Consider the following 25,585-nt stretch of genomic DNA (forward strand, 5'->3'; position numbering starts at 1 on the left):
CATGACGCAAGATGCGATCTCGCCAAATGGATCATCCTGTCCTATTTTAAACCGTCGAAACCATCTTCGTGCCATATTTACCTTTTCGAGTGGGGCGGATTAGCCGAACGACGAGACGTTAATTAGCGTTTAATTCTCGATCTACGCTCAGTTGGAGTGGCGATCGTCGCGTTATCGAGGGTCAGTCACAGAGACGGCTATATTCCGCGGACTGTTGCGTGGAGAAACGTTTATCCGTGTGTGTCCGATGGTACACATTCTCGGATAAAGAACGGTTCCAGTTCGTTGTATAACGATTATCGAGTGTCTCTATTACGGGTGTTTCTTAGGGAAAATACCATTTTGACAAAGTGCGCCCACCTTGACGGTAAGTGGATCGTTTTTTCACTTTCTCTGGTTTCGCGCTAAACTCGCGTCCCTCCTTTTCTCGCGTCGTATCTTCCTTTCCCCGATTCTTTTCCCGAATCTCGATTGGAGATGTTTCTTGGCTGACGCGCCACCGCGTTATGTTGTGTTTCTTCTCTCCACGTAGAGATACACAGCGACGCTGGGAGACTCGAGGGTGGAAGATTTATCGATCTCTGGGCAAGCCTGGATCCAACGAAAAATAGGACTTTCCAGTCGTCAGGAAATCTACCGGAATCGATAACTCCGATCCCATCGGCGTCCCCGAAGTCGAGGACGAACGATCCTCGAAGAACGTTTTTACCCGTCGCGTTCTCCAAGAGTTCACGATCGAGCGACGAAAGGTTGCGAAACGAAGATTCCTTCGAAGGAAAACTCGTTGCTTCGCGTTCCTCCGTGTCCAAGCGAGTTTCAGATCGACGTACGATCCACGTTCTCGCGACGCTTTTGTTCCACCGTACGAGAATTTCATTTCCGAGCAGTGTCTGATCGTTCGTAGAAACCTGCGATCGTTTGTAAAAAGAATCGCGACCGTTGAACCCTGCGTACAAACGTGCCGATTACTCGGAGATTCTTTCTTTTGCTCGCGCGTCTGTATCGTCGTTTAATCGTACCGCCTACTATCGACGCACCTATACGAACGAAAGACACGAACGATAAACCAACGGAAACGTAGCAGATCGCGAAACGTCGGAATTATAGCACCGATCGTCTTCGAGCATCGTCTTCCTCGAATCGATTCGTAATTGGTCACGTAGTTTCCGATAACGTAACGATTACCGAACGAAATAGATCGCGCGGTACAACGATTCAGGATCGACGACGTGCCTCGTCCCTGGCGTCGGCGCGATTACCTCTCGCTTTGATCAACGTGGTCTTGAAATTACCAGAGTCGTTCGCTTTTTCAACAATGCTCCACCTATGTCTAGAGGTTTGCGTCACCCGACGATCCGTCCGAAAGTCAAAGAAACAGGGAACATTTCCGCTCGTTGCTTCGAGCCTCGAATTCGATTTACGGCAACGGTAACAAACGAATCTTTGATCGATCGGTAATAGAATCGGCAATATTTAACAACTCGCTTGTGTTTTAAGGCTAAATGAGTACTCGAACGCGTACGATGGCAGATAACCGAATTCGTAATTGTAAAATATCTTCTTCGACGCACGTTTTCGCAATGCGTGTAAGCTATCCTCGATTATCTTCCGTGGAGAGCTCGTCTTCGCGAAACGGTTTAATATCGGTTGCGAATAAACGACAGAAGATACGAAACACGGGGTCGAGATCAAATACAAGATCGAACGCGTTCGAAAGAACAGAACAGATCGGAACGGTAACAAATCGTTATTTTCTTTTTTCACCTCTATCCGCAAGAGCGGACGATCGGTTAGCGGGCAGAAATAATCTCTGGTGCGAGTTTCGGCGGTCATAGTCCGGTCGTACAGCACGATTCACCGATCCGAGCTAAAGATTCGCGTACGCGAATTCGAGGGTCGAGCACGGGTGCGATTTCGTCATCGTCGACCAAATATTCCAGCCACGAACCCTTCTTTCGCGCGATTTCTCGTACGCGGTTTCCTCTCCATCTTATCGGCCGATAACATTTTTTCGGTAGCAGATAATGGCCGTGACAAATAAGTGGTTCTCGAGTTGTAGATAATCTGTCGAACATAATTCGCGATTTTCTTTCGCATTTCCATTTAAGTGGTATCGCGATGGTAGTCGCGTAACGCTGAAAAAACTTCTTGGAACGAGATAGATACCGCGAATGGTAGTGGTGGTGGGAACGATACCGGAGATTTGGAAATTAACCAAGAGCTTTTAATTGCCCTGTTTCGAGCACTCGCGGCATTCTGATAATTTCGATAATCGGCGTGGAATTATCTCGGAACGAATATTTCGAATTAAAACTAGTATCGCGAGCCGAAAAACGTTCGTCGTTGAAGGTATTTAAACAAATACACGCGAAAGGACAGGAACGCTGCCGAGATAGAGATCGATCGATATCGAAAATACTTGTACGAAAGCGTCGCGCGTATTCTTGTAAACACCATCGATGTTATTACAGTTATGTTTGCTCGCGAAGCGTTGTACATATCGCGAGTGGGCGTATGAAAAATGAGAAAACAGAAAAGAACGAAAACAGACGATCTAATCGCGTAGCTACCTTTTCTTCGAGAGACGCGCCTGTCGTGTAAATATACGATACTCCGTTTTACCATCGACGTTCCGAGTATCGTTGTAGTTGTACGTTACGCCAGTGTTGTTTCTTTGTCTAATTATCGTGTAATTAAGACATCGTGGTCTAAAAAAAAATGACTAAGAAAACGAAATAAATTACGTAATGTTTTAGCATTGCATGTGCGTTGCAAATACCGATAGAACGTTTATTTCGCGAGCAGACGGTATCGAGGTCGATGTTGTTCCTCGATACGATTTCGCGTAACGAAAATAATTATATTACCGAAAATTGATTCGAACGACGCGAAAACCGAGAACGCAGCGACGCGTCTGCTTAGAGGCGTCGAATTGTGGAGGGGATTTCCGAATTGCGGCAGTCGGGCGCCGGCATTCGAACGAAGAGGACACGCGTTGCGCGTACTCCTTATCGTTACATTCCGCGTGTAACGTACAACATTACGTATGTTACGTGTTCCGCGCTTACATTTCAAACATTTAACGTTTTATTTATACGTATGTGTACGTATGTATGCGTACAATTTTACAAAATTTTCAGGCTACGCGTAATACGCGACAATGTACAAAATATTTCGTACAAAGCACTTGTCGTAATATTTAAAGAACGAAACGAGTTTCTGTTCGGATTCTACGAGAAATTAACATTTTTTTGCAGAAAACTTGCTTCAGATTTTATGATAAAAATCTTCGTTTCTATCGACTATTTGCCGGGATAGGAACCAACGGAGCGGATTTTTAATGAAAAAACGCCTCCGGCGCTCGTAACATCCTTCTCGTTGCCAGCACTTTGGACGATGCAACCTTCGGTAATCCCGAGGTTCTAGAAATCAATTAACTCGGCCCCAGGTTCCGAACGTACGAGCACAGAAGACCCCGCTCGTTTGATCACGGCGTACCGATACCTTTCCTCTTTCATCTTTATCGATCTTCCCGATAAACATCGGATGGAACTCGCCTCGTTTTTAAAACAAACTATCGTCGGAACGCCGTTCTTTACGTTTATAAACTTTCTCTCTCCTTTCTTTCTTTTTTTTTTTTGTTTTTTTTTCAAGCCTTACACTGCGAGCGTTACACGGTAACACGCAGCATCTCGCTTCGATTTTCCTTCGATCTCGTCGAGAGATCGTAACGACCAGCGACGAGTAACGAGTACGAGAAAAGCTTGTACGTGAGACGAATGTAACGCGCTTCGCGTACTAGGCAAATCGTTGTAGTACGCTGCAGAGTGTTCGCGTAGCGCGTGAATGAAAATCGACGAGCGGAACGATCGTTGCGAGTGTGAATGAAACTGAAATGCGCATGGATAGACGCGTAGGACGAGGAAGTAGCAAAGACACGCAGTCGTCTTGGACGGTGCAACTCGAGTAGGCTAAACGTCGGTCAAAGATAAAATAAAGTTCGACATCCGGGAAATTGTGATCATTGACGCAACTGAAACTGCGATCATTGACGTCGAAAGATTATATAAACGATATAAAGGAACGCGTCGTTATTTATTTAATAGTCGTACGTAGACGATCGTTCAACGTCGCTAATGGAATTCATACGCGACCGTTGTTCTCTTCTCTTCTCTTCTATCGTCGATTTACGTCCACCCTACTACTATCTGCATTCGTACGTTAGTGTATTTTCGATTAATCGCGGGGAGACGCAATCGCGAGGAAACGCGTCAACGATAGTCGCAAATTCCCGTTACGATTATAATAATCGACACCACGAGTCGATCGATCCCCTGATTTCCGTTAAGATAATAGGGGTGGTTGGGAGGGTATAACACTGTGATTCACAGGGTTATAAGGTTTTTATTTTTAACGCTCGAGTTACACCGTTGCTTACGATATATATCGTCGACAATGAGTTGGCGTATACGGATGCGATACACTGGCACGACATTCGTTGGTGATCGAGCAAGGCTCTTAGAGTTTTGTTATAGTTGACGTAGCAAAAGGGAAAAGGCAGAACCCGTTACTGACGCTATTCTAAAGTTGTAGAATAAATAAGGTACAGCGACGACGCTGTGTCGAAGGAAAGCTAGCGACGGGCGTGTCTAGCGCACGGGACCGTCGGATTTGTTCGTGACATTTTTGGTCAGGAAAGCGAGGGCAGCGTACGTTGCTTCTGATTGGATAAACGAAGCTCGGTGGACTAGGAAGGGTCGTACCCGTGTCAAGCCGTAGGTGACGATACTCTTTAGAAAGCGATTTAGAAAAAAGATTTGTTCGGTCGGAAGGACCTTAGCTAGCGAATTACTGGGATTTACCACGGGTCTTTCAGACTATCGAGGGTACGCAGTAAGGATGAGCGGACATCTGGTTCCCGTCTGGCCCGCGGTGTATGACCTGGTCTAGGTAGAGGGTCGTTCGACGTAACGATTAGCATATATAGCACTCCAATTCGATCGTTTCCTTCGAAACCTGTTCGTGACAGCGTGTGTATCGCGACGTTGAACGTTTGGCATTCGTATTTCCAACCCCGTTAGCTCGCGTCCAACCCTTTCGCACGAGTGCAGCTGCCGTGGTACACGTGCAGTCCGATTTGGTATCGATCTTTTGCGCCGATGCCAGGGGCGCGTAATAGGCGAAGGGTAAAGTCTTTTTAACCGCCGCTGCTGACCGACTTAATTCGCGGCCGTTACGCCACAGACGTATTCGTTCGATCGCGACAAACGTTTCGAAACCCGAAGAAAAATCCGATACGTTAGATAATGCAGATACGGAGAACAATCGCGATCGTCCAACAGCGATATACAGAGAAGGACGAGCGAAGATTTCTCGATGACGGCACTTCTTTTTTACGCGTCTATCGCAACCTTTTTCTTAGATTCGCTTACAAAGTTTCCATCCGAATGGTAAAGAAAGACACGATGATATAAATTTTTAGCCTGTTCTGGCTAATTCGAGTTTCCTTGAGAAAATCAAAGATCAACGGGCTATCGCGTTCAGTAGGCTGTCCTGCAAAAGCGCGAAACGAAAACGATGGAATTATTCGTCGTTCTTTTGCCTTTATATCGCGATTTTGCATCGCGTTTCCAACGACCGAGAAACACACCCGATCTCGGCTCTTTTTCTTACTCGAGCGAGCTCGTTTCTTTCCGATGATAAAATTTCTCTCGGACAGTTGCGTAGATCGACGAGATACGCAAACGATAACGAACGCGAAGAAAAAATGTTCCGTAATTATAATTATATAATACAACGTAACGATCGACGAGGCGATGGAATCCGCGATGGAACGTAAGCGACGACACGTAGGACGATCGTTAATTTGGCCGGGCCATTGCAGGTTGCACGACCCTGACCTTCGGCCTGGCGACGCTAACGCTAACGTTCGCGTTAAAAGCGTCCGGCTTTACGAGCTTGGCAGCTTGGAAACGGGAAACGTAGGCGAAACAACAACCACGCGAAGTAATCGTCCGATCCAGAACCATAGATTTTCGTACAGCCTGTTTAACACGCTCGATAGCCGCGCGAATAGCAGCACGACTATCCGTGGCGGTGAAAAAGCGAAACGATCGGCGCCGCTTGGCGCCTGTTGGCGTTTCAACCCCGTCGGTCGACCGTATCGACCGACGATCGCGCGACCTTGGCACGATCCGTAGCTGGCCGCAGGGTCGAAAACTCACGGTATACGGTTGTTGCAATTTCAGCCGGAGAAGGAGACTGCTGGTCGTCGCTAGCTGGAGGGAGAATCGCGAAGCGTGCGAGAGTAGGACGAACCGACGAAGCTCGTTTCGCAGGAAGGAGGAAGCACGAGGGAAGGGAGAGGAGGTGGAGCGGGGCTTATCGAACGGGGCCGTGTACGTGCGAGAGACAGGAACGGGCTGAAGCGACGCGCAAGGAGAGAGGGAGAAACAGAAAAGGAGAGAGAAATGGCCCCCACCCACGTCCAGGAGGAAATAGAGGGGCGCTATAAAGAGTATGCCTATAGCCCTGTACCAACGAGTTGCACTTCGACGGTGTACTATTCACCCACCCTTGGAAAATATCCCATAAAGTTCGGTGGTAGCTTACCCAAGTATCGCACGATCGGTGACCAGTGTCCTGCCGCAGAAATGACGGAGAAGGGCTCGACGTTGCTTCAGTATCTCGCCGCTGCAGCGGGTAAGTTCCAACCCTTTTTCTCAATGGCTAAACGCGGACGTTCGATCCGCGTGCCAGGACTCTCTCGGGGAGTCGCATCTATCGACGATGCCGTCCGTCGACCCGAGTTTAGCGACCCCGGAGCCGCTCGTCGTTGGCCACCTTTTCCGTTGGCAAGCGTTTCATTTTCGCACGACGCGCCGCTGTTCGAGGGATCGTGGAATTCTCGTTCGAAAATCGATGGATTTCGATGGAACGCGAAAGTACGAAATCGACGTGGTCGACGAGCGTGGAAATCTTTTAGCGATAAGCAGCTCGATGATTATCTGTAATTATCAGGTGCGCGTATCGAAAGCTCGATGTTTTCAAAGGTTACTCGAATTTTCGAGCGAACGAAACGCGGTATTCGCGGTCTAGAGTTGGAAAGCAGCGAGGTATCGTATCGTTCGTAGAATTTGACATACTCGTGGAAAAGTTTATTCGATAAATCGGACGCCGCGGAAAGAAATTTACCGCGCTAACGAGTCCGTCGAACGTCGATAATATCTGTACGACGTAAGATTTCCAAGATACGGATTAGATAAATTCAACGGACTCGATTCCACTAACGAACTACTACGAAAGATCGATTCTACGTGTAATTCTCCGTTAATCGTCGACCGATTCGCCTTTCATCGTACAACGCTTCGAGAGGAAGAAACTTTGGTGCTTCGTGGTGATTCTTCGTGGCAAGAAGAGAAAGAATCGCGATCTTCGAGTAGAGTAGAATCGAAGCGACTGCTACTTTATGAAATTAGTTCTTATCGCTCGTTCCTGAATGTTTCACCGTCGTAACGTTAAACGGCCGAATCGAATCGTAATTGACTTATTATCATGCTATACCGCGATACCACGGTGACACGATGACGGTATAACGAGTTCGCTCGTAACGCGCGTAAATTTTCTTTAAAAACGTTTCACGTACAGGTGGCAAAACCGTTATCTTACGATCTTCGACTCCTCGCTCGATAATTAACAAACAGCCCAAACGAAGTAACAGCGTAACGAGCAAACGATTTTCTTACTTAATCGCTGACGTTCGAGCAAAACGATCGCGTAAAGTATAGCGCGTTATACGTATGGACGGACAAACAAAAGCGAATTTACGTGTTCGTGCGCAAAACAAGGAAGCGATGTAAACGGACGATCGGACGAGAGCGCGTTTTCGCTGGTCGCGTGCGTTTCGAAGCGATATTGGCTGGAAACGCGCGTGCACCGACTTTGTCGCAAGAATACGCGACGTCATGCTACGGATATATTCTGCCTCGTGTGCGTGTCTTTTTCAAAGATTCCTGTTATCATTACCGCTATGGTAGCTATTAAGGGGTAGAGCCTAGCGAACGTTTACTTCTGGCTCTCGGTAGATCACGACGACTCGTATAATTTTTCTCGATTAAAACGAACGAAACACGCGAAAACGAGAATTGAAAATTCTAGAGTTCTATTCCTCTAGGAGAAGCGCGTGTCGAATAATCCGGCGTACGTTATACCAGACAGCTAAGCAAATATGAATTTGCGATCGAGCAGGGACGAACAGTAATCGCGATTCCACGATTCTCGACGTCGGACTTTTGCTTCCGTTGGAAACGACGCGTAGATCGTTCAAGAGTCCAAATTTATGAGAGTATCGCGAGACTATGCAACGTCGCGTTTATCGACAATCGGCGATATTTGTTTAAATGTTTGCCGCCACGATCCAAGTCGCCATCGAGCTATACGTAATTATAAAGTAAAATCTCGGTTTCCCAACGCTTCGTTTTCTTCCCGACTACGATCGTGCGCGTAGGCGGACGTAGAGATTCCACGTAGAAATCGCATGGTCGATGCTTTAGCGAGGAATAGATTTCGCCGTCGAGTTACGTGGATCGGACCGTTGAAAACGACGAGATAACATTGTCGGCGACAGAACGGTGGCATCCACGTGTTTCACGGACCATTTCTCGCGTTTCTATAACTCATTGTGAAAATACGTATTCGGATAGTTCACGCCGTCCAACGAACATCGTATCGTTTTCGTGTGTTCGAGCGGAAAACGTTCGCTCGAAATAATCTGCATTCCCGTGATTCATCCTACACGCCCTCCTTCTTTTATTGTACTTTGAATCGACGAATTCCATCAGCCTCTCGTAACGAGCGACGTAAAATCGGACAAACGCTCGACGATGGAGACTCGAACGAGAAACAACAACTGTTGGCATTGCTCCGATCCAACCGGTCGACATCGACAGTCCATAGTTTTTCGTTTCTCTTTCGCGTTCCTCTTCGCCCTTCTCTCGGTATATTTAGTGACTGTCTTTCTAAATATATCGAAATGTAATCTCTCAGGCGACGAAAAAGAAAAGAAACAAAAAGAAAGAATAAAAAGAACAGATCGAGGAAGGAAGACCTCGAATAGCACCGTACGAGTGTCAAGGAAGAAAATCGGTATGCCGTGACTGAAAATAACGCCGTTTATCTTTAACGCGGCTCTCGTAGGTGACAGGCGCGAAGGAAATAGCGTGACGCGATAAACGAAAGAAACGAAACTGCAGGAAAGAGAGGGAACGCGGCAAAGTCGGCGCTTGGTTCAAAGTTGGAACAAAGTGGAAGAGAAACGCGAACACGCGGTATCGATTCGTGCGTCGATTCGACGAATATACAGGCGCGATTTGGCAAAATTTTCGAACGCTCGGAACGATCGCAACAGAGAGCCGAATCTAGAGTAATCGCCAGTTACAGTGTTTGAAAAATCACGGACAAAAATATCGGACGAAAGAGTCTAAACGCTTGGAGACGGCGCGATTTGTTTCGAGGTTTTACGTATCGGATGACCGAATTGTTACCAATGTTGTGACTAACAAGGATGTAGTTTGAGTTGATTGGAATCTTCAGCGGGCGTGATTCAATTTGGACGGACGCCGGATGCGAATCGTTTAATATTCGCGGCCGTTCGAGGACACGAACCTCTCCTCGCGACTGTTGCTCCCACGTAAACCCATTGTCCTGCACGCGACACTCTTCGCATTTCGTTCGACCGTATTCTCGATCACGTTCTCTCGCGTCGATCGCTCTACCGATATAAATCTCGTAAAAGGTTCGCCCCCCCCTCTCCCCTCCTATACCGTACGTATCGACTATCTCGTTCGCGTATAAGCGTCAAACGTCCCGAATATTTCAAAGATGAATTTCCACGTAAATCTTGCGGTCGTCCTCTCGAATATCGCTGGAAATTTTTCAGCTAAAACTAGATTTTTTAAACGGTGACGAACGGCCGTTTTTCACGCCTGAATATTGACCTACGAAGGTTTGTCCGCCCACATCGTCCGATTTTAACGATCCGCGAGCGAGCTTTTATCCATTTTCACGAGGCTACGCCTTCGCTCCTTCTACATAGGTAGAGACGCCCTACAACGTCTTAGGGAAAATCGAATCGTTTGGGAATTGCCACGAAAGCAGTTTTTCGTTTGGTTTTTCCCGTTTTACGCATCGTCGTAACGTTGTTGCGTTGCAGCAAGGCCGCGGAGAATTCGAGAAATCGAGGCTCTCCTGCGGCGTGGTCGACGGTCGTGGCTCGCGTTTATCTCGAAGAAACGAGACGCGCGTCCTTCGTTTCGACCAAGTCGTTAAATTTCATTTCGTAATCCGCGCGTTAAAGTAATTTTTTACCGCCTTATGCAAAGATTTACGCGCCGATGTATGCGCTCGGAAAATTCGTGCCACGCGATGGTCGCCTCTCTGCATCGAACAAATCGATTCTTCGCGTCGAATAAAATCGTCGGATCGCGACGGCTAAGCTCTAAAAACCTTTTCCCTCGTCCCTGCCCACGTGCTTTTATCTTATCCGAACGGAGAGTTTTACATAACGGATTTCAAGATAATGCATTGATTATCGAAGATTAGTCGAGAGCGCGAAAACAAAAAATCGATCGGTCGACTAGAGTATTTGCGCTTTGTTCGACTAGTAACTACCGGTCGATCGTACAGGATCGATGCCAGATGTATGACGAGCTACCGCGACGATTCGTTAAAAATAATGATAGTGTCAGTTGGCTCGATAAAGACGTAATTATAGCCAGATAGTGGTCTGGTTAAAAAAGCGTGCTTGCTTGCGTAATCCTTCATCGGAATAAATACGATTCTGCTTATTAGTATACATAGCCTGCTAGTTCACCCTTATTAGCATTCGAAAAAATAGATCAGTTATCTCTAAGGTGTTACGAATAATTATGATTTACTATTTCTCGAAGGTTGCAGCAAAACCGGCGAATCATCGCTACCGAATAGAAAATTTCACGAAAACGCGGTTTGCAACTTGCGAAGCGTCGAGCTTCGTTCGCAGGATCGATCTGTAAACTCCGGCGAGATTGTCCAAGTTCTCCGGATTAGCTTCGATTCGCGCCATATTTCCCAAATTTGCCGCGTTCGACTTTAACTAACTTTAAGAAAATCGCGCGCGGTTCCAGTCGGAGGAATCCCGAAAAAAGCTCGCAAACGACAACGCATCGTGAAATCGTAATCGTAGAGCTCTTAATTCAATTGCGATTATCTCTTCAAATCTCGAGACGATCGAGTACTTAATACGTCGAATCTTAATAGATTGGATGGGCGAGGTATACGTAGATTAATTTGATCGTATGCCCTGTCACTTTCACCTGCTTCGCTCGTCTCTCTCACGCGACTCGAAGCTCGCTCCCTCGATGATGCCAATTGCCCGTTCGACGTGACGAATCTTACTCGACCAGAGGCGCGTATCGTGCCACGTGTATTCCAACAATTTCCTCGTTACCTTATAAATTCTTATCTCTCGTTATTGTTAAACATTCGAGTAGCGATATCTCCTTCGTGTCAAAGATCACGAATGTTTGCCACAAAACGGAATAGCTCCACGCTACGTACGTTTTCTCGAATCTCGTAACGAGACGTTCCGTTTGCAAAAATATGCTCGTCGTTCGTCCAATTGCCCCATATATCGCCTTAAGATATAATTACAGTCTTAAAACGCATCGATGCCACGCAAAGATATCGTACCGATTCGAATAATAAGTCGACCGTCTTCGAGCTCGAGCGAAGTTTCAACGAATAATACTTTTCGAACCTTTTTCTTCCCTTTCGAACGAAAAAAAAAAAAGAAAAAGAAACAAATTAATTCGACCAGGATCGCGAAAAGATACCTACGATAACTATATTTCTGGTAGTCGTGATTTTCACGTTATTACCTGGAACTGATAACGCGATAAATCTAATATAGCCTCTAGATAGTAGTTTTCGCTTGATCTTCGATCTGGAACCTCGTCGATCGCGGCTATCCTCTACCGCGCGGTATAAATAATAAACAAGAATAAACGGAATGCCGATTTTACCCTAGAATCTTTGTTGATGGAATTAGGATTTTTCACGAGTTTCTTTTAAATTCATCGATAGCGTTATCTGGTTAATTGTGAGCGAGGATCGAGACGAACGTCGGCGAAAGGTGAAAAGTCAATATCGTAGTGGATTTAGATAATTTGCGAAAGATTCGTGCTTTATCGCGACGAAAGAGCACTGCGTCAAGGGAGGCTGGTCAGACATCGTTCGATATCAAAGTTGAATTCGCGCTCGTCCGATCGAGCCTCCGCGAATAAAAATATTTACGTTTTCCCGCGCTATTTTTGTAGAAAAAAGATTCCGCAAGACCGAAGAACCAAAGGAATCGAATAATAAAGCCAACGACGATAAATCTACGATAATCTGGTTTTTCTCGTTTTAATCCAGTCGCATGAAAACACCGAGTCTATACGGATCCACCCATCGATGACGTATTCCAACGATATCGAAACAACGTCGCGCCTAAGCAATTTCTCCTGCCGCCAGAAACTTTCGCTTATTCGTAAAATATCTTTGACGAAAGATTGGCAATTTAAATTGCTCGTATTTTCCATTTATTCGACGATATTGCTTATTCGCGAATGAGAGTTTACCGCGTTCCGTTTCCTCGTTATTAAAGGTACCGGTTAGTTACGACCATTGCTCCGTACTTTCTTGCTTTCTACCCGCTCATTACCGCGACTGTTTTTTTAATTAAAAATACGCGACAATCAGAGACTCTCGCGCGAGAAACGACCAACTTTCTAATGCCGCTATCGAGACAATTTCCTGTTTTTCCGCGATCGTCGTTCAGAACTTTCTATAGCAACAACTATTATAATAATTATTATTGCCAACGGTAATACGATTTTGACGCCAGACGTACGATATTTATTCACGTTCAGTTCGTCCCAGTAATCTAGGAGTGGAAAATTAACGTATACGTAGAATTACAAAGTTACGAACGTAATAACGGGAAAACGAACGAAAAACGAAAATTCGCATCGCGGTCCGTTTCCTGCGACCGTGCCACGATGAAAGTTTATCCGCGGCCTGGCGAGATGATTCGTCGATCGACACCCACCGCGAGTTATTCGCGATGGGAATTGTGCGTCGCGTTTCAAGCTAACGACGCGTTGGCGAATGTTTGAAAACGTTAGTTTCGCGGCTGTTTAATACCGTCTATGTTTAGACGACTGTGTTTGCGAGTCAGAAGCTTCGAATCGGAAAAAAATCCCTCGAAGGATCTAGAATTTTATCGCGGAAAAATGAATGGAAATCCGCGTTTGCGCAATTTGTAAACACGCTTAATTGGATATGCAAAATATAGCGAGAAAACAGTGGAAACATCGCTGAATTTGCTAGTTTCACGATAGAGAGTTCGTTGTAGTAGCGGTGACGTTACCGCTATCGTTTCGACTATTAATCGCCGTTATTTTATCTTTTTTTACCACAAAGGAGTTGACAAAGTTAGCTCGCGTATTATCTAGCCGTAGTTGATACACGTGACAACTCGACGCACAGGTATTTCCACCCCTCTTCGAAGCAAGGAAAAAAACGGTTTCTTTCGTCGTCGAAATACTTCATCGAAGCATATCGTACAACTTGATAACGCAACGTTCTCAAGTTCATGAGAATTCTTATCGACTTGAAAATTTCCTATGTTCCAATACCCCTTCTGCTTCTGCTTTTGCTTCTGTTTTTCTTTAGCGCCGGCTACTGTTTTGCCATTCAACGGTAATCACGACTCCGTTCTTGTCTAATCGCATAAATTTACAACGACGTAGTTTCTAGACGCCCCTAGGAGCTTCGTTATCGATAAATCACGCACCAACGACCATCGTTTCTCCGCTGTCACCGATAGCGGCCTTCTTGTCCCTGGACAAAAATAGCAACGATAAATGGCTCGCGACGTATCGCCGATGTCATTTCGATTCGATCGAAGAGTCGACGACGAGAAATTAAAAAAACCATGGGAAATCAAAATTCGGCCATTCCGAATCGTCAGTCGATAGAAGAAGCATACGCGAGTCGTGAATCGTTCGTACGATATAGCGCTTAGGGAAGAACGATAAAGATTTTCGAGTGCGCGACGATTTACTATAATCTGTAGCACTGTACGAGATTAACGTATACAGTGGTGGAAGATGATCGTGTCTATAAACGAGTATCTGAACCGATATCTATGTTTGCCAGAGCGCAGATTTACCACGTAGCGACAAACGAAAGATTCAGCGCGTTAATAACAGCTTGCCACCATTCTGTACACAGATGATATCGTTTCCGTCAAGTTTATCAGTTGAAAAATCCAGATTCGAAGGAAATAGACTAACTACGATAGACGGAGAATCGCGACGATCGAAAGCAAACGAATCGGTTTCTTTCTCTTTCGTAATCGCCGACGAAAACTATTTTTTCACCTTTCAATGACGATCGAAATGTTTGACAGAGCGCATCGATTAAGTCATCGTCGTTTAAAGAAGCCGATAGAACAAGTTGTTTGGTCGCGGATGCCAATGGTAATTGGCAGGCAGGCCAATTGGCGAGACATCTGTTCAAATCAAGTAATCGATAAATTCGTTCGCGATCGATCGAAAGAATCGAATTTCTTTTCGCTTTTCTTTTACGACGAATATCGACGAAGGAAACGCGTCGCGGAGTATCTGATCCTATCGTTGATTATTTTTATTAAAACATGAGATTCAACGGACTCGTTAATACGACGATTCCTGCCGATCCGAACGCCGCTTCCGGCAGTATATCGTCTCCGCTCGCGATATTACGGTAATTAAACGTTTCGATGGTGAAGTTTCTTTGTTATTTCGTTGCACGTTTCCCGCGGCTGTAGAACGGAAGAAATTAATCGATCCATTTACGCGATGTTTAAAACGATTTAGAACGATCAACGATGTTGCGGTAATTCGCCGATCGATAACGCTTTTCACGTTTATCCCCTTCGAAGAACGAATCGCGTTCGAGTCGTGTCCTTTCCTTCTACGCGTTTTCGAATAAACGATGATATCTCCGATGCTTTGACAGAAGAACGGCAGATACTTTACGCAAGAAGAACGCAAACATGGATTATCTCGTTTTTCGATTATTAGAGATCCAAGAATGCAGACCTAGTAGCGAACAAACAAGTCGACGATGTCCGATGTCGATATCCCGGCAAGAGATTTTTCACGCGGCGACCGGCGCAACCATTCGTCGCGAGGAACACGCCTGGTTATTTTTATTTCGCGTTGCAATGTCGCACGCGATCCGATGATATAAGAGCGATTCCGCGGCGATTATGTAAACCTGTTGCATTGCTCTCGGCTACAACGTTTAACGTGTCGTTTCGTCGCGTACGACGGTCGTACTCGGACTCCTTCGTTCCTTACCTTCGATCGCCACTTCGAAATCGCTAGACTCTGTCTAGTTCGACACTTTCTTCGATTTCCTAGAAAAAGTTATCTTATTTCGTTTTACCGGCGATATTCCGACGTTCCGTCGTTCTAACGTTCGATGTCCATTTCAATTACGCACAATAGCGCAACGAGAGACTTCTGCTACCTTGGATTCCTCGTAACATGATCGAGCAGTCGCACTTAATCGAGATTTTACAGCGCTGGATAAAGACTTAAACTATTCATCCGCCGATTATCTTAACCAGTCTAATTCGATTAGTCAATCTGCTTTAACGTAGTCTCGTTCAATTCCATCCAATTTCTTCGATTCAAGAACACCGTGCTCCACTGAACGTCGGGTTCTCGTATCTTTATATGGGCAGGTGTGCCGAGATTCTCGAGCGTTGTCTTTGAAATTGCCGATCATGCGAAACGCCCTCGAACTACCGATCCTCGTAACCGCGTTTCGGCGGAAAAGCAGGCGGCAAGATACAAGCTATCGCGTTACATTTTGCCTATGAAAATGCTCGCTGTCGTTCGCTAACAGGAGCGTCGAATTCTCTCGTCGAGGACTCGGAAGCTTCATCTTCGAAAATACCAAGATCCCACAGCGGACGAATCAAACGTTCTAATTACGTCGATAAGCGTAGGTTTAAGCTAGGCCGTGTACGTAAGCAGTAAAGTTTAGTGTTGCGATAGACATCGGACGTTTTCGAACGTGCATAACATGACAAAACGTTCCTGATTTATGTTATTCTCGATGATATCATCTCCGCAACGAGGACAGAGAGTCAGGCGCGAAATGCAGCCGCGTTCGCGATTCCATTCTTTCTTATCGGTTCGCTCTACCAGTGATCGACCGTTGTACGATCGGAGATATTCGATTTCGCGTATCGACGATCGAACTTCTCGCGTCGAACGCCACAGGGGTAAAAGAGGGACGGCAGGGGGGGGGGGCAAACACGGAAAGCGTCGAAGACGACCAGATAATCGAAAGCGATAGTACGAACGATAATTAACGTAATAGATGGATCCGGCGTTAAAATCACCTTGCTATCGCGTATCGATTTAATCGCTCTCCTCTTGTCTCGCGCGTTGACAGAGAGTACAGCGCGATCATTTTTTTGCTTCTCGTTTCGTAAGAGACGTTCAACGAGCGATTAGAAGAGAGCGAAGAAGCGAGAGTAAAAGCGACGGCGCGATTCTAAGTGGACGACTCGGAAGGATCGTTGACTCCGTAGAAAGACGAAAAAGTAATTTCGTAAAGAATTCGATCTGGGCGGGCACGAAAACATTCTCCGGTCGGAGTTTATCGGACGTGCGAGCCGTTGTTCGTATATTTTTTGAACGCGTTACCGATGGCGTCGTTGGCAAATTGTTCCACGTGCCTGGCGTTCGCATCGTCTAATCTCCGTCCTTTTCTCTCTCACGTAAATCTATTCGGAACATTGGTCGTTCTCGTCTCCGACGTCGCACGCCGATTATGCGCACGGATCACGACGAGAATCGAAAATCGCGAGAGACAAACGTGACCAGCGGTCGTTCTGCCAGCAGACGTAACTTAACCGTGACTATCGCGCACGCGAAAAATATATATTTGGAGGAGATGGTTCGTTATCGTTTACCCTCGTTAATCGTACATCTTGGATCGCGCGAAACGAGGCTAACTAATCGTCAATACCGTTTTCGAATATGTCGTGTCGTTTTCTCGCGCAGATGCCGTTGCACCAGACGGACAAAGAGATTAATAGCAACGAACGTTATGATTTCAGCAAATTTGTGCTGCGTTGCAGCCGGTGCTTTGTTAGGATGGACCAGTCCGATATTACCTAGGCTACAGGACAGCGTGGACGACAATCCTCTCGGCAGAAAGATAACCCCGGATGAAAACTCTTGGATCGGCTCGTTGGTCTCCGTGGGTGCTGTGATCGGCAGTTTCGCAGCTGGATATTTAGCGGAAAGGTACATTGCGATTTCTACGGAACAATCGTATTATTATCTGTTATCGCGTGTACTGGTTGATAGACCTATAGCACGTTCTAAAGAGTGGTCAAACTTGGCCAAGGCTTTCAACTCGAAGCCTTGACCACGCGGCTGATCGAGCTTCGAACGTCTTTCGCCAGAATTATCGCGCGTATAGACGCTTAACGCTCGAAATTCGCACACCGTTGCAAATACGTAAACGCAAGACGGTTCGTCTAATCCGATCTAATCGGTTCGCAGATGCGGTAGGAGGATGACGCTGCTACTCAGTACGATACCATTTCTGACCGGTTGGATCCTAGTGGCAACGGCTGGCGTCGTGTATCAACTGTACGCGGCACGAATAGTTCTCGGCTTCGCCTTGTCGTTCGCTTTCACGGTCGTTCCTATGTACTGCGGCGAAATCGCCGAGGTAAACGTCGCATCCACTCTTTCCAATCCGAGTGCTTCGTTATAACGCGTCTAATCGATATTCCATCCTGTTTGCAATTACGTAGACGTCCGTCAGAGGAGCTCTAGGATCCTTCTTGCAACTGTTCGTCAGCTTCGGTCTCCTTTATGCGTACTGCATCGGACCGTTCGTGTCGTATCTGACGTTTGCCATACTCTGCGGCATTATACCCGTGGTATTCGTCGCTTGTTTCTTCATGATGCCCGAATCGCCGTACCATTTGCTGAAGATCGGCAAGAGAGAAGAGGCGATCAAAGCTTTGGCCTGGTTACGATGCAAGTCTCCCGCTAGCGTGCAAAAGGAAGCCGACGAAATGCAGGTATGTAATGGAAAATTAATAAAAAGAAAAAAAAAAATACGACCCGAGAATAGTTCAGAAACGTTGTCGTTGTCGTCCGTTGAATTCTATTTCCGCGCGGTACCGACTATTTCCGTGTGCTGTCGAGACTAGAACAATTTCCGCCAGCACGCGTCGGAAAGGTCACGTTGATCGCGAGAGAAGCTCGTACATACGAAGCACGTGCCTGAATGTCGCAACACCGACCAAGATGACCGTCGTTATGCGAGACGAAATTGAACGAGGCCTCGAGATCTTTTCCAGCGCGTTAAATGGACCAGGCGCGGTTGCGTTAGGAATAATCGTAATTCGATAACGCAGGAATATTAATACGCAATATGCAGCACCTTGTTGTACGTAACGGCAAAGTGCAGGAGAATAGATACAAAGGAATAACGTTTTCACGGTTTTAAAACCGTCGCAAGAGTTTGCATCGTTTATAGAAGCAACGAGCAACCAGCAAACGATAAATATAAACAGAGTTTTGTATGACGAAAGAAGAAGAATCGGAAGGATTGATAACAAGGTCTCGCATAAACACAGGAATTTTACCAAAAATCGATGCGGAGGGCGAGAGTCGATAAGAGGAGCGCCACGATAAGACCGATCGCGTGGTAAAGCGCGAGCGAGCGGCGCAACGTCGTATCAGTGCGGCGTTCGGGTGACGTTTGCTTAACGAGGCCGGGGGTAAGGTCGTTCCTTGATCCGTCAATGATGACAGCGCGGAGCAGCGTTCCTGCAACCTCCAACGTGCCTCTATACGCTACCGAGTATGCCCTATTGCGTAGTCGGCTGACTAACGTGTCACGTGCCGCAGCAACGCGATCGTCACGCGTATCGACGTTCGATCTTTCGATTTCTGCGACCACGTTGTTAAAATTCGATGAATTTCTAATGGATCTCGATCGGTAGGTCGCCGAACCGATATTTTTTTTTTTCGTCGTCCATCGTTTCTTCGATCTCTTCTTCCATCGTTTTCCTTCAACTTTTTCACACTTCTTCGCGACAAGTTGCGCGCAACTTGTTTATCAAGCCCTTAATACAAATTTTTCTTGGATTTATCGATGGAAGATGATTCGACTCTTTTGGTACGGAAAGCGACTAACATCAGCGTTTGCGATATGGTTCGAATGAATAAATAGATAGTCGATCGTAATCTGTTTGTTTGGTGTTTAGGCTGCCATCGACGAAGCATTCAAGAGCGAAGCGAAGATCAGCGATTTATTCAACGTGAAGGCGAACCTTAAAGCTTTGATATATACGTGCTTGCTCGTGACGTTCCAACAGTGCAGTGGCATCAACGTGGTCCTCTTCTATATGGGATCCATCTTCCAGGCTGCGCACAGTGCGTTACCTGACTCCATATCGACTCTGATCGTCGGTAGTGTGCAAGTGGTTGCTTCCGGGGTCACGCCGGTGATCGTTGACAGACTTGGTAGGAGAATGCTGCTCATTACGTCCGGCGTTGGCGAGATTGCCTCCTTGGTAAGTGAAATATTTCCAAAGTCCGCGTTTATCGTATAAATTTATCGCGTTACGTTCTAGTCGCATAGCTACGTTACTCCACGGAAGTAGCAATTGTATCGTACAAAGAACGTACTGTCGCTCCCTTGCTATCGCGTTATCGTATTGCTTTCGCCGCAATTAAGATCGCCGTGTATTTCTTTACGATGCTACCGCGTGAGTCGTGCTTATCGAGAAACAAGGCGATGGAGATGTTAGTCCTCGCGACTTGGAAATATAAAATTGCAAACGCTTCTATCGATCGTCCTCGATCGAACGCGTGCACGTGGAATCGAACGACAGCTACGAGCGAGAGGTACGATTCTCCGGACGCTAACCGGGTCTCGTACCCTCCGGTGTCGTAACGATATTTCGTAAAGGCTACTTTACTTTACTTTAACGCTTGGAAGCATCGGTTAATGGCGAACAAATTATTCCGCGATCGTTCAAAACGTACGAAACGCGATCGATTGTCATTCCAGGCAGCATAACGCGGACCCCGAGTTACGCTTTCGCTCCGTGGCCACCTCGATTATAAAACAACTCGTCGGTGACGATGCGTTTCGACGGTCACATAACCACGTTTTTCGAACAGTTACCTAATCGAGTTACGTGACGTGCAATTTTCGCGGTATTTCGTAAGTACCTGCGCCATGTTCCCCACTATTCCACCTGGAATATCAGCGATGCCGCGGAGATTCGCGGTTAGAATTTGTCTGGCGTTCGATCGACTTCTCCGGTACAGTGATAACGATTGATAGCGATTTCATTCCGAAACGTTCTAAGATCGCGATTTGCTTGGAAAAATTCCAATGTCACGCGGATCCATCTACGTCTCTGGCAAGTCGAAACTATTGTTCTTCGTGTCGGAGAGACGGCATATATAATCGGTCTTATCTCTCATCTCAATGACAAGTCCCATTGTTTCAACGATAGATTGACAGTTCTTTTAAAATTACATTATCGGTCAATTAGTATTATCGACAAGTTGCACAAACAACCAGAACGTACATTCCATCGTTTTGAATCACGATTGCAATTCGAAAAATTCGGAATCGTCGAAACAAAGGGGACACAGAGAGAGAGAGAGAGAGAAAGAGAGATTACCAGATCCTCGTGGAGAATTTGCAACGATTTGTCGTTGTATCGCGTTTCCGTGGCCTTGATCCACTGTCCATTGCGTACTTTTCGCAGGTATTGCAAAATAGCGGCAACAAATCGATCGCGGCCTTGCGACGCCTATTCAAATCGATTTATGTAACCTCGCGATCGCGTGTAGATGTACTTCTGATGCGCGTCGCATTCCATCGCAACGGTGCAACACGAACGCACGACCTTCGTTCGCTCTTTTCTTCACCGGTCGCCCCAGTGATCCACCTTCGTCGCTCGATTCTCGATCCAATTTTTACACGAAACAAAGGCGATAACTTCTTTCGCTTATCTTCGATTATAAAATCGCTCTCGAATGGATTTTTGGAATCCACGATTGAATTTTCTATAACGCGGTACAAATGGTTTTTCACGCACGTTTATCGAGGCTTTTCTTACGCTTCTACGCGTTCTCGACATCCTACTGATTGAACCACGGCCAATGAATCCTTGATTGCTCTTTTTTTTTTTAAACGGAACGAACGTTCTTTTTCAACGTCGAACAGCTCGCTGAACCTCCAACTATACGGATATAGGTATTAATAATTTGAATCAATTAATTAATAAAATTACGCTTGCTGCTCGTTTACCGTAATGTTCGCAACGCGTGCCTGGAAGAAAATTTCCGCAAACAGAAAGAAGCGACGCGTCGACACGGAAATCGTCGGTTGTTCCGATGACTTCACGCATCTGGAATCGTGAGGTCGAGCAGTTAATTATCCATAGCCGTAGATTGTTGCACCGATCCGCGGCCGCGATCAATGTCAATGCCTCGTTACGTGCACGCGTACGCAGGATCGATCGTTGCTTCGCCAGCCACAACGCTGTTTTCTGAATTTCGTAATAACGGTGAACGGATGACGAAGGTAAGAAAAAACGACGAGACAGAGAAGTCGATCGGTGAGACACGAGACGCGTCCGGAAGTGTCTGGAATGCGGTTAATTACCGACAGCGCTGATCTTCTGATAATCATCCGATAATCGGCCGATCGCGAATTCTTTTTCCCGCCTTGCGAGCATCGTCGGACGCGTACCGTCCGAACGATCGGAGTTGAAGTTTATTCGAAGCGAGTGGAGCATCGCCGCGCTGATTATCTTTCTTACCAAATATCTCGCAACCTGAGTTTCCTATTTACAGCTATGTGTGTTTGATTTCTAGATCGCTCTGGGTCTGTACATGTTCCTCCAAGATGTTACAAAGTCGGACGTCAGCGCCATATCGTGGCTTCCTATCGTGTCGCTGGTCATCTTCATCGCTGTATATTGCATAGGCTGGGGTCCCCTCCCGTGGACCGTCATGGGTGAGATGTTCGCATCGAACGTGAAATCGAAGGCTTCCGGAATCACCGTGTGCGTGTGCTGGTTGGTCTCTTTCTTCATCACCAAGTTCGCTAACAATCTACAGGATGTATTCGGCCAATTCGCCTTGTTCTGGATCTTCGCCGTATTCTGCGTGGCCAGCGTGTTGTTCACGGTGCTGATATTACCGGAGACGAAGGGAAAGAGCCTGCAAGAGATTCAAGACGTGTTGAGCGGCGTCGAACATTCGGAGATACCCGAGTTCGGAAGCTCGAGTAAAAAGTGAAAACAGTATTGCGGTTTCGGGTGGTGACTCGAGAACGATCTCGAGATTCGATTTCACCCTCGTTCGCGTATCGGACCAATCGTATTCGTCGAACGGTTCTTGCTCTTCCTATTTCTGTATACTACGTATATACGTTAAGCGCGCCTTTATACTGCCAAAGACCATGGATCCGATACTGTTTTCTTTTTTTGTCGTTAGAATCTAACCTATCGTTAGAATAGGAAACGGGCCGGAACGACGACGCTCGTGACTTTTAGGTCTTAGGTATACGCGTATGTGATAAGACGTCGGCGCGCATTCGATCCGATATTATCGTTGTTATCGATCGTAAAGAACGACGAGGGAAACGCGACAGAGATTCGAACGAGTGTCCTATTTCATTCTATAATCTGTTCAAACGATACGTAAACAAGGTAGAGAGATGTCGAGCGATAGAACGAATAACGTCTACTTTTTCCATGTTCCGAGGAACGAACAGCTCAGCTAATGAACGGTACTCGCCTACTGCGCGTTTCTCGCCTCGTACGCGCGATAGTAGTTAACGAATGTATTTATTTTTTGACAAGCCCTAGCCGTTTAACGTACGCGTCGTTTCCTTTGTACGTAAGATTTTATCCGATCCTTCCAAGTACCATAATATTTAATAATTCAACGCCGCGTTAGATACGTATAGATGCGAGGACGAGATCCGCTACACCGACCATGAAACGATCGCACCGACGCGTATTCCGTTTTCGATCGCGTAAGTTCCGTAGAATCGCGAGAAAGATGGCGCAGAGATGAGAAAAAGAGTCTTCGACGATCGTTCTTCGATGCAGTCGCGAAATCGTACGATTGTAAAGCGGAACGGACGAGCGATTTGCACGCGGGAATTCCGCGAAAACGATCGATCTTTATCTGAGACGTGTGGTGTGCTCGTGCGCGTCAGGCGGAATAAAACTGAAAGAAAAAATAAAAGAAGAAAAGAAAAGAAAATGACGTAGTCGGTATTTGGTCGCTCACCGCCGAGTCGTGGAGTTTCCACGAGCGGGACGCGTTAATTGCGTTTAGGGACGATGCAGGAAGATTAATTAGAGAAGCGAATCTTATCGTAACGAACGATCAGACAGGGAGAGAGCACATTCCTATTTCGTACGCGATTGTTGGAACGTTCGTGGAGACTCGCGTTCCTTCTTGTTTCTCGTCGTCTTTATCCTTCTAATCAAGAGTAGACTTTTAAACGCAACAACGAAACTCGAGAGAAGATCGTTCTACGGAAAATTATTTCTTGAAACTATTGCGCTATACTTTGGACGACTCTCGTCCCGTTCTTAGGAAGGCCGATGCATAATTTCTGTGACCAAGAAACCAAGCGACAACGTGTTTCCGTAGCAGCGGGCAAAACCGAGCGAGATCGATGACACGTTTTAACGCTAGCGCGCACATTTCCTATTTCTTTGTTTTTTTCGTGCGGTGGCGTTCGGAGATCATTCTTCCTTTAGCGTTTCGTTTCTTTCTTCGACGAATTTCTCACCCTGGTTATAAACGGCATCTCGCGAGCATTCGTTGCGCGATGTTAGGTCTAAACGTTGGTTTCTTAAGCATAATTTTGTCTATAGTAAGTCGTAACGTAACTATTTTTTATTCGAGTATCGATAGAGTTCGTTTTCTGTTATTCGCGCGATCTAGCAACGGACGTGCCTACTTATATCTCACTTCAATTAACACCGGTTCCGTTGAATCGTTCGTTTCGGATTATAGTATGAAAAAGATCGCAAGAATTTTCCTCGATGAGATATCCTTCACGCATCGGCGATACGCGTGTGCGCAACACTCTTTTTTCTTTTTTTTTTCTTAACGATTAGGAACGACAATTGTATTTGCATTTACGCGATAGCCTTAAAGATTTGCCAAATATATACCGTTCTAACAAGGTCGCGACATTTAAGGTATACGGTCGGAGAAACGAGACATATCGACGAGTAGCGGTTAATCGAGCTTGACATATCTTTCAGGTAGAAAACGATTCATCGAGCCTAGCACGATGTATCTATCTCGAACGATACGCGCGGAAAGATCAGAAAATAAAAAAGAGAGGAAAAATTATCGGCTTGGTAACGCGATGTGTAACGAAACGCGGTTATTCGTTGATGCGTGCGCGTTAGCGAAACGAAGGAAAAGAAAGACACTGGAAATAACGAAGGGAGAATGAACGACCGACCGCGTGTACAACGATCGACGATCGATCGAGTCGGTCGTTGCGTACATATTCATCGCGATGAAAAGTCGAGCGCCTCGATCGGATTTCATCGAGGTCAGAATCGTCCGAGTATGGGACGAAACATATCGTCCATGGTAAACTTCTCGAGGATGCGAAATCGTCGTCATTGATAGAAACTAATTTTCCTTTGCGCTAATCTGTACGCAGCAATGACTTCCGATGCGTTTGTTCTTCGTTCCGATCGTGAAAACGGAGCTAGACGTTGCAGAATCATTCCTGAAATGTTCCTCTATTTCAAAGAGCAATAAGACTTTTCCTAAGATATGCTTAAGATGACCCGATTGCACGCGCGTGTAAAACGTAATTTAAAAACTCGATTAAGAAACAAAAGAATATGGCAGGAAAAAGAGAACCGCGGCCAAGTGACGTTCGAATTACCCGGTGTATGGAATTTCCACTTGGATCGAGAAGAGAAGCGCTCGCAGAACCTGTTATTATCTTTGTTTTTTAATTTAAGTAACGTCATGTTTAGAGGAAATTGTACTGTTCACGGAGGAAAAAAAAAAAAGATTGAAGTACGCGCATTGTTCGCGAGGCCTTCGAAGCGATTAGACAGATCCAGCGATAACGATTTTCCACGCGATTGTCAGCAAAGTAGATTTTTAAAATAGAGTATGATGATCACGTGGAATATCGCGTACGAAGCAATGAGAGAATGTGATAACGTTCAAATAAATAATCAGGGTACAAAGGAAATCAAGTTTAGGAACTTCTTATCGACGATACTGTATATATATATATATATCCTATGCAACTGTATATATGTACATATATATATATACGTATGTACGTATTGTTACGCATTAAACGTATAGTGTAATTACGATACTTTTGTTACAACTAAATAAATTATAACTTTAAAGTATTACTCGTTAAGTAACAGATG

At 45.9% G+C, this 25,585-nt stretch overlaps 1 protein-coding gene across 1 annotated transcript; it reads left to right on the forward strand.

Moving 5' to 3' along the window:
- The first annotated feature begins 278 nt into the window (after positions 1–278).
- LOC117239510 (facilitated trehalose transporter Tret1-like) lies at positions 279–25,575 on the forward strand. The gene is made up of 7 exons (XM_033505132.1): positions 279–367; positions 6,249–6,702; positions 17,204–17,393; positions 17,655–17,826; positions 17,912–18,184; positions 19,379–19,687; positions 22,014–25,575. Exons 2-7 carry the CDS (start codon positions 6,471–6,473, stop codon positions 22,437–22,439), a joined length of 1,602 nt encoding a protein of 533 aa, XP_033361023.1. The 5' UTR covers positions 279–367; positions 6,249–6,470; the 3' UTR covers positions 22,440–25,575.
- The last annotated feature ends 10 nt before the right edge of the window (positions 25,576–25,585 follow it).

This window comes from Bombus vosnesenskii, unplaced genomic scaffold, assembly GCF_011952255.1.
Source record: "Bombus vosnesenskii isolate JDL3184/JDL3185 unplaced genomic scaffold, Bvos_JDL3184-5_v1.1 scf7180000013264, whole genome shotgun sequence".
In the NCBI taxonomy this organism is placed as follows: Eukaryota; Metazoa; Arthropoda; class Insecta; order Hymenoptera; family Apidae; genus Bombus; species Bombus vosnesenskii.